This window comes from Leopardus geoffroyi, chromosome C3, assembly GCF_018350155.1.
Source record: "Leopardus geoffroyi isolate Oge1 chromosome C3, O.geoffroyi_Oge1_pat1.0, whole genome shotgun sequence".
NCBI lineage: Eukaryota > Metazoa > Chordata > Mammalia > Carnivora > Felidae > Leopardus > Leopardus geoffroyi.
In genome coordinates, this window is record NC_059338.1 from 61756154 (window position 1) to 61772441 (window position 16288).

Here is a 16288-nt window from a genome sequence, read left to right on the forward strand (position 1 = left end):
TGCCTGAGTCACTGACTTCCATCAATTGTTGCCCCACATTTGGGGATTCCCATCTGATGGAGACAGACACCACAGCAGGTACACTTGTAATGCCCCCCATTTCGAATCCGAGAGACCACCAAGGATACCGATGCAAACGCACGAGGATTTATTTGCAAGCTCCAGCTTGGGCCCAAGTACACCCGACACAGCGGAGCAGGGACTTGGACCCCTAGGTTAAGAGGGGTAGCAGTTTTATAGGGGCCAGTGGCCAATGAGATTGTAACACACACAGAAAGTTGCATAGTCACGTCAGTCCACACGCAGGTGGCCAATTGAATTACAATTTACTCTATAGTAACTGTTGGAACTAGCCTATCACTCTGGTCAGAATTGGCGTGCAAGTTTGGTGGGCAAAAGGCGGGGTTTACATTCTTTGGCGGTTAGGGGTTCCTCATTCCTATATGAGCCGGTTTCCAGTAAGGGTGTGCTCAGCGCTTGACTAGGGTGGGGGAGTGTCTTAAGCAATAAGTAGGTCATGTGGGGGTTATACATGAGATGGTGGGTGTAGCACAAAATGGAGTTAGTCTTGCTCTGCTTGTCCAGGGGTAGGGGATTTTTGTTAAATTCCTTGGGTCCCACACACTCTAGTCATTGTTAAAAATAAAAACTCATTTACATGAAAGTATACCTCTATGTACACAGAGACGTAAATTATAGAAAGGAAAAGTTAGTGAAGTTTCTGCAGCCAATTCCAATGTTTGTGTCAGAGGGGAGGGACATTTTCCACACCAACAAGCAATTCTCCAACACCAGCTGTGTGTCTTACATTCAACTCAATTCTGACACAGGTTAAAAGCTCAGTCCTCCAAGTCTGTCCCTACCCCCGAGTTCAGACACCAATCTTAATCTAGATTATCACCTGGGCTTCTGACTGACTGGCTGTAGATTGGAGGCTCTTACAACCCCATTTGGGTTTGATTAATTTACTAGAGTGGTTCACAGAACTTAGAGCAACATTTTACTTCCTACATCACTGGGTTATTATAAAAGGGTAATACAAGTCAGGAATAGCCAGATGGAAAAGTTGCATGGAGCAAGGTATGGGGAAGGAGTATAGAGTTTCCATGATCTCTATGGGCACACCACTCCCCCTAAATATCATGTGTTTACCAACCTGGAAGCTTTTCCAACCCTGTCCTTTTGAAATTTTATGGAGGCCTCATTACGTGTGCATGATTGATGAAATCATTGTGCATTAGTGATTGATGAACCCCTCTACCTAGCTTAGAGGTCTGGGGTGTCAGGACTGAAAGTTCCATTGCTCTAATCATAGTTGGCTCAGCTGGCACCCAGCTCCCATCCTTTGGCAGGGTCCAAAGCTTGCCTTATTAACATAGCAAAAGACACTTTGATCACTCTCCTCACTTAGGAATTCCAAGGGTTTTAGGAGGTCTGTGCCAGGAAGGGGGTCAAAGACCAGATATATATTCATTATAAATCACAATATCAGTTATACAAAAGGGAACAAAATCTTGTAAAGTTTACTTGGCAGAGGGGGAGAGTTCAGAGGTAGAGAAGAGAGAAAGGGGGACTTATTCTTTCTACCATTGCCTTAGAAGTACAGTAAAACCTTGGTTTGTGAGCACAATTCATTCCTGAAGCATGCTTGTAATCCAAAGCACTTGTTTAATTTCCCCATAAGAAATAATGGAAACTCAGACGATTCATTCCACAACCCAAAAATATTCATATAAAAATGATCACAATCCTGTAATATAATACAAAATAATAAAGAAAATACAAAATGTAAAGAAAAATAAACAAATTAATCTGCACTTCCTTTGAAAACCTTCGTGGCTGGTATGAGAGAGATAAGATAGAGGAGGGTTATTATTATTTTTAAAAAATTTTTTTTAATGTTTGTTTTTGAGAGAGAGAGAGACAGAGTGTGAACAGGGGAGTGGCAGAGACAGAGAGAGACACAGAATCCGAAGCAGGCTTCAGGCTCTGAGCTGTCGGCACAGAGCCCAATGTGGGGCTCAAACTCACAGACCGTGAGATCAGGACCTGAGCCGAAGTCGGACGCTTAACCGACTGAGCCATCCAGGCGCCCCGAGAGAGATGGGTTATTATGTAAGATGACTTTCACTATCACTAACAGAATCACTGCTATCTATTGGCTCAATGGAATCTTTTTCTTTTCATGCAAATTTAACAAGGAATCTATCCAATGATCCAAAATGAAGCAAAACTTACTCTAAATGGAAAAGCAAAGGACTGTCCATACATGCTTTGAAGTGACAAAAAATATACTAGTGCCAGTTGTGGGCATGTTTTAACATTCTGAAAAATCACTGATTCTGCCAAACATTGCAGCCTGAGGCCAAACATCCAAGCATGGGAGAAAATCACCCACAGTCCCACAGAGAGAGAAAGAGAGGGAAGAACCATTGGCTCAGTTGTGATCATGTGACATTCGGTGTCACGTATTCCTCTCATTGCAAGACACTGCTTGTTTATCAAGTTAAAATTTATTAGAAATGTTTGCTCCTCTCGGGGAAGACTCACAGAACAAATCACTCACAATCCAAGGTTTTACTGTACTTGAAATCTCTAGCAGTAAGTCTTCATATATTACTTAGGTGATACAATTAAGCAACATTTTTTTTTTTTTTTTTTTTTAAATCGGGACGGGGCACATAGGTGGCTCAGTTGGTTAAGTGGTCAACTTTGGCTCAGGTCATGATCTTGCAGTTCATGGGTTCGAGCCCAGCATCAGGCTCTGTGCTGACAGCTCAGAGCCTGGAGCCTGTTTCAGATTCTGTGTCGCCCTCTCTCTCTGCCTCTCCCCTGCTCATGTTCTGTCCCTCTCTCTCTCTCAAAAAGAAATAAACAGTAAAAAATTTTTAAAAAGAAAAAAAGAAAAATTGGGACAGAATTCAGCAGTTAATAGCAAAATGATAGTTACCTTCCAGAGTTGATATGACGGTGCAATCAGTCACTCATGCATTTAGTCACGTCACTGAGTGAGCTCCTGAGGGGCCGGGAACTAGCAAGCTAGACGGTCCCTAACATGACAGAGCGCTCATCATGTTGGGAAAGACATGATAAACAGCTAAACCACAAGTCACTAGTTGTGGATGGAATTAAGTTTGGTAAAGGTGCTCTAAGGGAGGGTGTCTGGGGAGCCCCACTGTACCGAACGGCCTCCTTGGGAGGTGAAGCCTAAACTGAGGCCCCAAGAGTGATGAGCTGCCCCCTTCCTGGGAAAAGGAAGGAGCAGATTCAGGGGAAGGGCTCAGCATGTTCCAGAGAGAAGAAGAAACTTTCCAGTACTGCATAACTGGGAACAAACAGTCTTCCAGAGCTGGTGAGGTTTCAGGCTGAATAAATTCCCAGACACCAGAGAAACAGGATGGGCGGGGTTGAATACTGTCAGAGGAGTTTCTTGATAGGCCACACCACCGTGTTCAGCTGCCTTCAGGGCCAGTCTGACCCTAAATGCAGTAAATTTGGAAAACATTTCTGGCTAACTGCGAGAAGGCCTGCTGTCCTTTCCTAGCCGGGTTCCAAACTGCCTTTCTATCCCATGTTCCATGTTTTTCACTTTCCTACTTTCCAGTGGTAAGGGATTAGTAAGCCCTGCAATGCTTCTTTATGCCAGAGCATCATTTTTCATCCCAAGGGTTGCAAACACCTGCAAGGATGACTCAGGAGAGGAGAGGAGCCAGGGTTTTCTGGCAGAGGAATGTGGGAGCTGAGAAACAGGGTCACATTGTTTCCACTCTTCCTGAGGGTACTGGAGCAGTCTGATTGTATTTCCTCTGGATTCTGATCTGTGTCTCTTCCTGACTGTACTGTGTACTTACACAGGTGTGAAGGAGAGAGAGAAGGGGCTCTCAGCAGTGGCCACTTGCATCCTTAAGGCATCTGAGGCTGCTTTGCTGATGCAGAACCCCCATCAGGACATCCATTCCTGGGAAGATCTGGGGCTCTTGTACCCAGGGCTCTGAAGGAATACTCAGTTGGCATTTTCTCTAAGTCCACTTTTCTATTCTGAGTCAATTATTGCTCTATTCATCCAAGACCAGAGTCATCCTGTTTTAATGGAAAGCATGGTTTTTGATCAGGTGTCAAATATGCCTGGGCCCAAAGCCCAGCACCCGAGGGATTCCGACCCTCACCTGAGATCCTGTTGCTTGTTTCAGAAACATTAACATGAGGAAATAGATGTAAGGTAATTAACACTCTCTCGATTACTCAGCTTGTGCTGTGATAATAACTGCAAGTTTCAGGGGTTTACAACCCAAGCATACATTTCTCACTCCAAGTTTTGCAGGTTGGCTGGCCTGGGTTCCAGATGCCTTCTCACTTGGGAATGGAGGGGAAAGGAGTAGCTCCTCCATGGGATATGCTGTTCTCACGGTGGAAGACAGGAGCACAAGGGCGGTGGGGGAAACTTGGGCTTGGAACTAGCACACTGTTACTTCAGCCCACAGTCCACAGTCCACAGTCCAAAATAATTCCCATGTGGAGGGAGAGAAAGATGAATATTTGCTTAACAATAATACAGTTGCCACACTAAACCAGGAACATGTCAGGTCCTCCAAAGTTGTTAGCCTCCACCCCTCCTCCCATGCCTACAGTAGGATTCAATGAATGCATGGCCAGAATGATAAGCCAGCCCTGTTGCCAGCCCAACTTTGAATGTCAAGCCAGCTGGCCAGTGTCCATTCTGGCCCCACAACCTCGACCTTCATCCTAGTCTTAGTGCCCTGAGCATCCAACCTGCCTCAGCTTCCTCATCCTTTCCAGACCCTCACCTCACTCTACTGTGCCGCATACCACGTAATCCTGTGTCCTCACAGCTGGTGGTAGCCCCCACTTTCTACCTTCTCCATGATCCCAACAGGCCATGGTCCATGTAGTTTCGTGCCATTCCAGGCCATTGTGGGCTCTGATTGCTAGGCCCATTGTGAGTGTGTAGACAAGAATATGACATCAACCACCACCTTTGTCATTGAAAAAGACCGCTGAGCCTAAGGTAGCAAAATAGGTGAAAACATAGTCCGTGGTCATATGGTTATATCGCATGGCTATCTTTAAGAATAAGCCTATGCCTTTTAACAAATTCTGGTCCTCAAATTACTTCTCAGTGATATTATTGTGGGGGTTAGGAGAGAGTGTGGGGTGGGCACAAGAATTAGTTGGCAACCTGGCCTAATAAGAGGTGGAAAATGTATAATAAGTGAGGTTGTGAGGACTTTGAATATCACTTTTTCCAAGTCCCTTATTTTACAAATAAGAAAACTGAGAGGTACAGAGAAGAACTTTCTATAGTAAATTATGAGAAGAAACCAAGCCCCTTGAGTCCTGGGCCAAATCTCTTCCCACTGCATCAGAACAAAATGGAAAAAATCTTTAGGTCATCAAATGTCCTGAACCCCAGAATAGGCTATAAGAGGGAGGCTATGTTAATTTAGTCTTCGATTGAGAAGATGTTAAATGGGGCCAATGGCATGGACAAAGGCATCAGAAGCAGTAGGCGTTGTCCAGGGGTGGGGAGCCTTTGGGCTTCAGCCGGTTTGGCCTTAGGTGTAAAATACAGTCCTGCCTGGGAGCATTCAGGATCTTGAAGGGACTGTTTCAAGACATCAAGACTTTGGCTGCTTTCTGAGGACTTTCCTTTCCTTGCTAATGCTTATGAGGACAATAAAAACAAAGGTCTGAGCCTAGATATTGATGGTGGTGCTTTCCTTGTACATATAGCAAAAGTCTTGGGGAATGAGTGATCTTCACAGTCTTCTGAGGGAATGACATGTCATCATCAGGAATTTCTAAAGGCATTCCTTGTGACAACGGAGAGTAATTCAGTACATGCAATAAATTGCTACTCCTAGATTTTCAGTCTAATTATCAAATCATTATGATTAGCAGGCAGTTCTCTGAAAAGAAAATTACCTGTATATTTTAGTAGAATGAGCTGTCCCCTGGAGGGAATTATTTCAGTCAGAGTCATGGTGTCTAGAAGCCCTTCCATAGGAATGAAAACAAAAAGAAAGAAGAAAATAAGGAGCAAAATGGGTGAATGGGTGCTAAGGATACAAGATGGATTTCAACAATATTGTCAAGAGACATTTAGTGCATTGGAAGGGCAGATATGGCACACGTCAACCACCAAGACCAATGGATGCATGTGCCAGTGCATAGGTGAGAAGTTTCAGTACCCACAGGCGGATTGACTTGGAACGTTCTGCCCTTCAGCTGGCATTGACTGCCAACATTTTAATATTGATTATAAAGAGTTAATGTTCTGTAATGCCCAGTAGCCAAAAGTCTATTTGTAGAAATTCTGTGAATCTTTTTGCAAAGAATATTTGTTTTATGCAAACACGTTAGCTCTGCATAAATCTATATTTTATTTTTCTGGCATGGCGTTAGATGGGGATTAGTGGGGAGTGGCAGGAGGGGGGAGCTCCAGTCTCTCAGGCGGAGCACTTCCATGCATTAGTAATGCATGCAGAACCTAGCAACAGTTTACTGAACATTTACTTGACACTACATGCTGTGAAGAGCACAGAAGGAGTATGGTGTAGATGCCTTTGCCCACAACAGCTATTGTGAGCAATGGCTCATTGCTAGCATTGCATCCATTTCACAGAATTTAACTAAGCAGACTGTGAAGTTAAGTGGCTTCCTAAATCAGCATCTGACCTGGGACAGAAAGCCAGAGCCTTGGCTCTTTTGATGGTTTGAGTCTTAAAAACTATCCCCACTGTAGCTTATTGTGATTAACTTCTGTGGAGTCTCACCAGCAAGGAGGATGTTGGCTAGTCTGACGCAAAGCAAAATGAATTAAAGCTTAAAATTTCTTTTAGAAATTTCTTATGTGAACCAGAAATCTGGGCTCCCCTGTAACGATGAGCATTGCCTTCCCATCCTGTGTGAGTCACTTCTGGGCCTGCAGGTGTCTGGCCTCTGCAGACGCTTACATCGCCACACTGGCGTTTGTGAGGCCACAGTCAAAGTATGTGGAGGTTTACAAAGGAGACAGGGGACATCTGAGGCCCATAAGCCAGTGCAACCTTGAGGTTTTTAAACTGTGGTAAGACACATCACACAAAATTTTTTCGCTTTAATCATAGCAAACAGAGGCATATTTGCTTAGCATTTTTGAGCTGTGGCTATTTTTTTCTAGTTAATATGGGTCTTGCTCTTTGAGCCCATCTGAGAGTCCTGGGGCATTTTAAATCTCCAGGAAAGTTTCTAATAGCTATCTTATCACCCCAGGGACACTGCAGAGAGATAGAGAGTGGCTTTAGAGAGGTCCTTTGATTTCTTTTTCATTTTTATTTATTTAGTTAGTCCTTATTTATTTATTTAGTTAGTTAGTCCTTTGTATTTCTTACCTGGCTGAGCATTCCACTGCATCACTATTGATGTCATGAGGGTGGCGGCCACCAACATTGCAGCCCACAGACTGGGCAGTTCCGAAAATCTCTTTAATGGTTCCAGAGAGTTCTCTGGATCAGTGCCACATCTGTTGGGCAACATTGACGATCTCATCAAAAGTGATATTTCTACTGTGCTTAATGTTTTTCTGCTTCTTTCTGTCTCTTGGCGGTTCCTTGAGGGCTTTGATAATCAGGGCAGAGACAGAAGGTGCCATTTCTATCTGGGCCTGTCTGTTCTGAATGGTCAGTTTCACTGTAATCCTCAAACCCTTTCAATCACCTGTTACCTTGGCGATGTCATCACCAACATTTTTTGGAGACAGAGCCTGAGGGCTGATTTTTGGGGCCAGGGCAGACGTGACACCGACTTCACCACCGGTGCACCTCAGGTATATGACTTTGACCTCACTGGGGTCGAACTTAGGCAGCATGATGGAGGTAGTTGGTGTTGGATGAACCTGGATTAGGGACAACCAAAGACAGTTGCAGCATGGCCTCCTCTGAGCCGAAAGTCAAAGCTGTTTTTTTAAGCTTATTGATTAATTTTGAGACAGAGAGAGAGAGAGCATGAGCAGGGGAGGGGCAGAGAGAGAGAGAACCCCAAGCAGGGCTCTTAACCTACTGAGCCACCCAGGTACCCCATCTAAGAGAATTTAGAGGACCTGTTTCAGGAAGGGAGCTATCACCATAGATAACTATAGTATAATATGAACGAGAAGAAGCAGATAGGGACAAATTTTCTTTTTACATTTTTTAAAATGTTAATTTATTTTTTGAGAGAGAAAGACAGAGCATGAGTGGGAGAGGGGCAGAGAGAGGGAAACACAGAATCTGAAGCAGGATCCAGGCTCTGAGATGTCAGCACAGAGCCCCCACACGGAGCTCAAAATCACAAACTGTGAGATTATAACCTGAGCTGAAGCTGGTCGCTTAACAGACTGAGCCATCCAAGTGCCCTAGACAGGGAAGAATTCCTAGCAAGGTCTATTTGTTAAAATTCCTCTCTGTGTTCCATTGTTTCTGAATAGCCTAGCAAACACTTGTTAACCATTTACCCTTTATCATCTTCCTGTGCATTGTTTTCCTTCCCTTAAAAATCCCAGATCCCAAACCCCTTCTCCTTAGTTCAGGATGACTTATACACCTCACTTTTGCCTATCTTTGGAATTTAATGTTTCTGTGGATTCCCCATATGTACGAAATTAAATGTTACTGTCTCATGTCAATTTTTTTAATTCATTTTTTAAAATCTTTATTTATTTTTGAGAGAGAGACAGAATGCAAGCAGGGGAGGAACAGAGAGAAAGGGAGACACAGAATCTGAAGCAGACTCCAGGCTCTGAACTGTCAGCACAGAGCCCAATGCAGGGCCTGAACCCACAAAGCATGAGATCATGACCTGAGTTGAAGTCGAATGCTTAGCCAACTAAGCCACCTGGGTGCCCCTGTCTTATCTCAACTTAATTCTTAGGCATACTAGAAGAACCTTGAAGGGCAGATAAAGTTTTTCCTCCCCACATGTGCAACCATCACCACCATTCATCTCCAGAACTTCCCAAATTAAAACTCTGTACCCATTAAACACTAACACTAGAATATTCTGACACTAACTAGCATTCTGTTCCCAATTCCAGTGTGTGGGTATTTTCCTCACATCAAATAATTCTGACATCAAATGATTCCCTTGACCCCTCCTCAGATTTTATTAATTTCCTAGAAGAACTCACAGAACTCAGGAAAACATTTACCTACTAGATTACCAGTTTATTATAAAAGAATATAACTCAGGAACAGCCAGATGAAAGAGATGCATATAGCAATGTATGTGGGAAGCATGTGAGCCTTTCATGCCCTCTCCAGGCTCACCACTCTCCCCAAATTGCCACGTGTTCACCAACCCAGAACTTCCCTGAACCCACTCCTTTTTGTGTTTTCATGGAGGCTTCATTACATAAGCACAGGTGATTAAATCAATGGCCATTGGTGATCCATTTAACCTCCAGCCTCACACCCCTCTGGAGGTCAGGGGGATGGAACTAAATGTTCCAACCCTCCAATGACATGGTTGGTTCTCCTAACAACAGGCCTCATCCTTAGGTGCTTTCTGATAGTCACTTCATTAACATAACAAATGGCACCTTGATTGTTTTCATTGCTTAAGACACTCCAAGGGTTTAGGAGCTCTGTGGCATGAACAGAGAAGATCATGTATATATTTCTTATGTAAAGTATAATATCACAATGATTTATAGAGAGAACCCTTCTTCCCTCAGCCCCTGGCAACCACCGTTCTGCTTTCTGTCTCTATGAATTGTATTTGATTACTCTAGGTACTTCATTTAAATGGAATCATGTAATACTTGTCCTTTTGTGATTGGCTTATTTCATTTAGCATAATGTCTTCAAGTTTGATCCAGGTTGTTGCAGGAGTCAGAATTTCCTCCCTTTTTAAGGCCATACTTCATTGTATGTATATACCACATTTTGTTTAGCCATTTATTCACCAATGGGCATGTGGGTTGCTTCTACCTTTTGACTATGATGAATGATGCTTCTATGACCGTGGGTGTACAAAGCCTTGAATTTTTAAAGGAGATTTTTATTCACACTTTGCGAGCTTCAGAAAAATTTAGTTGTCTATCTCAAAGACAGATTTTTATTTTTTAAAATTCAGATCTCTTGAGTGGCTCAGTGGGTTAAGCATCTATCTCTTGATTTTGGTTCAGGTCACGATCTCACAGTTCATAGTTCATGAGTTTGAGCTCCCTCCTATTGGGCTCTGTGCTAACAACATGGAGACTGCTTGGGATCTCTCTCTGCCCCTCTACTACTTTATTTCTCTCTCTCAAAATAAATAAATAAACAAAAAATTCAGAATCTCTTGGTGGGACAAGGCTCAGCAGGGTGGAAAAGGAAGATCAGAGATCCAGGAGAATCAGAGACAACAATCCTCTGGAATCCAAATAAGGACTTTGTTTTCCTCTTTCCACAAGGAAAGGATAGCAATCACTTCGAATGTTAAACAATGAGTCCCAATTTGGAAGAGAACAGAAAAGATGTTTTGAGATGTGCTATTTAAGAATCCACTGCTAATCTTAGCAAGAACGATTTTATTCCGTTAATTATGGAGACAGATGCCAGATTGCAAAGGTTGAAAGAGGTCTGATGAGCATATGGAAACAGTGAGAAGCAGTTAACTTCTCTTTTGAGAAGTTCAAGGTTCACAAGGAGAAGGAGAAAGCCAGGCTATGGCCACATAGGAGACCGGTGATGAGAGGAAACTAATGTCAGTTTGAGGTTCTAAACATCATCTTGTTTAATCATCAAAGCAATTCTCTTAGGATGGCTTCTGTTTAATTCATTTTCAGATGAAAAATCTGAGCATCAAGACGTTAAAGCAACTTGTTAAGTTAAGCAAAATTAGAACCCAAGACCGACTCCAGAATACTGTGTCACATGCCAGGAGGTTGTTTGTTTCAGGATGTATAGTGGAAAGATGATTATCGATCATAGGGAGCAAGTCCTCTGTTGTGTCTATTTCATGCACACCCTTCGACTACCTCTTGTATTTACTCCTCTGGTCTGATATCCTGACTGCAATACTCCTTCAACCTCTGAGAACAGAAACACATCAGCTCTCCCACCTTTTTGCTGTGTCTCCCTCCCATGCCCACCCTTCCTTACCAGTATGCGTTGAAGTCAACCTTCCTAACCACTTCCCTGCTGGCACCTTCTCTCCTGCCTCCCTGGTTTAGTCTTGCTTGCTTGACAACACCCATTCAGGTGAGTGACTGACATGTATACCTGATATGTACACATGACAGCCAGTCCCATGTGGACCTTTACAAAAGAAGAGCAATCACACCACTTCTCTCCTCTACTCAATCTCCTACTCACTGAGGTAACTTTCACACACATCTCTTCCCCATCTTCACTTTTTGCTGAAGAACTTGCTTCTTATGCCACTGAGATTAAATTTAGCAACACAGATAACATTTGTGACCTTGTTATGAGGACTTTCTATAGAGCGCTGGAATTAAAGTTGAATTATGGTGGCTTTCAGAGAGAACAGAAGGAGAACTGGAGACAATAGGTACAGACAAGTCTTTCCTAGAGGTTTATGACAAAGCCCAAGAAAAGGAACAGTTTGGACAGGGAAGAGGGGACAAGGCAATTTATCTCAGTGCTGATGATACAGTAGTACATAAAACCCCTGCTCCCAATCCTTAGAATCCTCTTCACTCTTGGGCTTCTCAAGCCCTCCCAAAGGAGACCCAAGAATGAGGACATAAGAATTGGAGGGAAGATCTCCAGAAATCAGGGATTTCCTTCCTAGCTGAAAATGACACTCCAGTTCCATTCATTCCTTCACTAAAGGAAAGCTCCAACAGACTGATTCTGGATTATCCAGGAGGCATCATTCAGTTGTTAGATAAACCACAGTCTGAAACAATCTCTATTCCCCTTCAGCTATGTTTCCTTAGCTTGTCTCTCTGGGCTGGATTGAACCCAAAGCCAGGTATGGCTTGAATTTGTTTGGTTTTGTTGGGTGGGTAATTAAAATGAAGTTCAGCCATTAGCAATGAATATGCTTTGCCATTCTACTCCCAAGGATGAATCAGGACTCAGAATTGACCATGACATTGAAAGCATTTCCAAACTTATTCTGCTGTTCCCCAACTCTTTGGGGAGAGGTATCAGGGTGAATAAAGGCATAATTTGTGTAGTAGATCCTTTGCAATCATTACTCCAGGCATCATGGAGAAGCCATGGGTAAAGGTAGCAGGAAATTGGGAGAGAAGCTGGGAAAATGGGCAGAGGCCCTGGTGTCAGGTTAAGGTGATGGGATTTTATCTTAAGGTAAGACAAAAGCATTAAACCATTTTAAGGAGGGAAGTGCCACGATCAGGACTTAGTTTAGAAGTACTCTTAAGATATGCCTTGGAAATGTTAAAGGACAAAGTGAGATGATCAGATTTGCCTTCTAGAAAGAATTACTTGTCTAAAAGGAGCTAAAGGAACCCTAGAGTATCTAAGGAGGGCACCAAAGTAAGGTGTTAAGAAGAGCAACAAGATGAGATATGCATTTTGAAGGAATTACTCCTCTAAAGAAGTTTAAAAAGGTATAAATGGACAAGTAAGTGGGGAGCCAGAGGAAACTTAGAATCAAAGTAAGAGACAAGGCCTCCACCATGTTCCCCATCCGCTTCATTTGCCAGTGCTGCAAGCAGCCGCTAAAGCTGAATCAGTCCATGGAGACCTCAGGTCTTGAGACCACCCAAGAACCTGCAGCTTCCACACTCTCAGCTCAGTGGGAGCCAGGAGAAACCCTGGAAAGAGGCCCTGCCTCCAAGGCAGAGACAGATACTGAGAAGCTGCAGGATAGTACCTCCTGCTCCACCCTCCCTGGAGATGATGGCAAGATGTCCAGGGACAGTTCTAGCAACTTCATCTTACTTGGAGAGTTTGCCCCTACAAGTATGCTCAGTAACGCCCACAAGACTGCTGGGGACATTTTTGACATCCTGACTGGCGAAAGAGATATGGACCATGCCCTGTGTGAGGACTGTACTGACAAACTTTTAGAGGAGCTGGACACCCAACTCATTCTCACAGAAACAGAGAACCAGAACTACAAACATTGGAGGAAGAGAATACATGACGGGGAGCTGGAGACACTGCAGGAGGAGCTGGAGGGCCTGGAGCTGGAGGAAGCAAGGCTGGCGCAAGAGCTGGAGGAGGTGGAGAAGAACCAAAAAAGAGTAGCAGAGGATCTTGAGGCAGCCAGAGCAGAGACTCGAGTGCTGGGCCAGCAGGATGAGCGGCACTGGAGGGACTACAGTAACTTACAATGGCAGCAACTGGAACTGCAGGATGAGCTGACCAGCAGGAGGAACCAGCTGGTACATGCCCAGATCCAGTGGGACTGGCTGAAGAAGACCAATGTCTTCGGTGCCACCTTTGAGATCAGGGATGATGGTCCTGTGGGCATCATCAATAGCTTCAGATTGGGCTGCCTCCCCACTGTCCCCGTGAGCTGGAGTGAGATCAACATGGCCTGGGGACAGACAGCCTTGCTACTTCATGCCCTGTCCAACAAGATTGGGCTGGAGTTTCAGAGGTATCAGCTCTTCCCCTGTGGAAACCGGTCCTATCTGAAGTCTTTAACAGATGACACCATTGAGCTGCCATTGTTCTGCATCACGGGGCAGATTACTTGCTTGGATGTCAAATTTGACCTCGCAATGATGGCTTTTTTGGACTGCATGCAGCAGTTCAAGGAAGAGGCTGAGAAAGGCAAGTGGGGTCTCTGCCTGCCCTGCAAGATTCATGTGGAAAATGGCCTGATGGAAGACTCTGGAAGCACTGGTGAGTTCTATTCCATCAGAACCTGCCTGAACACGGAGGAGCAGTGGACAAAGGCACTCAAGCTCATGCTTATAAATTTTAAGTGTAGTCTTGCCTGGCTGTCTTTAAAATATTGTCAAAAATAACTTTCTACGAGGGAGAGGGAGATTTTTTTGCTTTAAACTATTTGTGACCATATCACAATTGTAAAATTGGAAGAGATAACATGCTTATAACTTTAAAAAGTTAATGGCAACAGGGGCACCTGGGTGACTCAGTTGGTTGGGTGGCCACCTACAGCTCAGGTCATGATCTTGCGGTCTGTGGGCTCTGGCTGGCCACTCGGAGCCTGGATCCTGCTTCTAATTCTGTGTGTATGTCTTCTCTCTCTGTCCCTCCCCAGCTTGCACTCTGTCCCTCAATAAATTAACATTTAAAAAAGGGATCAAGAGATGCAGAGGGAAAGCACTGGGGTGGGGCTGGAGGAAGGTGGGGGGGGAGGGGGGGCGAGGAGAAAGCTGGAATCTTCATAAAGTGTCTGGGTCACTAATGTATGTAGCAGGACTTTACGGGGAGGGTGAATATTCAAAGATTAAGTTTTTGCTGCGATATATAGTGTAAACCCCTCCTTCATCCCTGAGAAACTTTCAATAAATTTCTATACATTCTTCAATGATTTAAAGTGAGAAGTGTGTCCTATTGGGCTGTGCCATTATGTTGAGACCAACCTGGTGGGGTTGTGTGGCCAAAGAGGATGGTAACATCTTGGCTGACAAGTCAATCCAATCATCAGTTAAGAGTCATCAGATGAATTCTTACAGAGACCTAAAGATTTAAAGAGTCAGAGAACTTTTTTAAAAATGCAAGTTGCAGGGCACCTGGGTGGCTCAGTTGGTTAAGCATCCAACTCTTGGTTTCAGCTCAGGTCATGATCTCAAGGTTTGTGAGTTTGAGCCCTGAATCAGGATCTGTGCTGACAGCTCAGAGCCTGCCTTGGATTCTCTGTCTCTTTCTCTCTGTTCCTCCCTGTGTGTCTCTCTCTCTCTCAAACATTTAAAAAAAATGCATCATTCAACTGTTGTTCCATTGCTCTCAAGACAAAATTCAACCCTGGGTCTCCCTGTGTCTCTCCAGGCTCACCTCACACTTCTTCCAGCACCCTCTTATTCCAATACATGCTAAGTCCAAACTTCCTCTGCCTTTTGCCTAAGCTGTTGCTTATGTGCAAGATCTTTTAACCAAACAACTCCCTGAGAGCTATGTTAGCTTTGTGGTCCATAGATAGTGCCTGTAATAGCTACAGCTGCATACATACTATCTATAAATAGAAGTCATTGTGGAAAATGAGAAAAGGAAGATGCTTAATTTTTTTTTTTATTTTTGAGAGAGCACGTGGGAGTGGGGAAGGGGCAGTGAGAGAGAGAGAATCTGAGGCTGACTCTGTGCTGATAGCAGAGAGCCCAATGTGGGCTCAAACTCAGGAACCGTGAGATGATAATCTGAGCCAAAATCCAACATTTAACTGACTGAGTCATCCAGGTGCCCTGGAAAGTGAATAATTTGTCACACATTAAGAGACTAGGAGATTGGTTACATAAATTAAGGTCTAAGCCTATGATGGAATATCAAGTAGGTATTAGGATGTTAAGAGGAATATTTAATTAATGTAACATTTGATGACAATACTTGTATAAATATATTCACTAAAAAGATTAAGTTATAAAACATAATATGAAAACTCAGAAAAGTAGGAAAAAATTTAAAAAAATGTATTCCTTGAATATAAAGGTACTTCCATAAGTTTTGGGTTTTAAAAAACTCTCCATTTGAGATTAGGAAAGAGACAGGATACTGGTTACTGGCTATCAGCATTTCTATTTAACATGTGTTGATCCTAGCCAGTACAATATATAAAAAATTAAAGGGATAGAGACTAAAAGGGAAAAAATAAAATTGTTGGGGTGCCTGGGTGGTTTAATCGGTTAAACGTCCGATTTCACCTCAGGTCATGATCTTGTGGTTTCCTGAGTTTGAGCCCCATGTCAGGCTCTGTGCTGACAGCTCAGAGCCTGGATCCCACTTCGGTTTCTGTGTCTCCCTCTCTCTCTGCTCCTCCCCCACTCACACTCTGTCTTACTGTCTCTCTCTCAAAAATAAAAAATAAATTTTAATAAAAAAATTATTTTCATATGAATAACTATATCTAAATAAAACAACAGATAAATCATTAGAATTAATAAGTGAATTAAGAATTCAGTGACTACAAAGTCAATACAAAAATAAAATGTATTTTTATATAAAGGCAACAATTAGAAAAATAATTTTGAAATAGTTCAAATTGTCAAATACCTAAGAATAACCTGACAAGGTCCTTAGCATAGGAAACATGTTATCAATTGCCTGTAGAGCAAGAGTTGGAAATTTTTTTTCTTTAAAAGGCCAAATAGTAAATATTTTAGGATTTTTGGTCCATGTGATCCCTGTTGCAACTACTCAGTTGTAGC

General features: G+C 43.2%; 1 protein-coding gene and 1 pseudogene across 1 annotated transcript; one reads left to right on the forward strand and one right to left on the reverse strand.

The window, feature by feature from the left end:
• Nucleotides 1-5514: 5514 nt before the first annotated feature.
• LOC123586585 lies at nt 5515-7922 on the reverse strand (annotated as a pseudogene).
• Nucleotides 7923-12628: 4706 nt separating this feature from the next.
• On the forward strand, nt 12629-13930 carry BECN2 (beclin 2). Its single transcript, XM_045455778.1, has one exon. It carries the CDS (start codon nt 12629-12631, stop codon nt 13928-13930), a length of 1302 nt encoding a protein of 433 aa, XP_045311734.1.
• Nucleotides 13931-16288: the final 2358 nt, after the last annotated feature.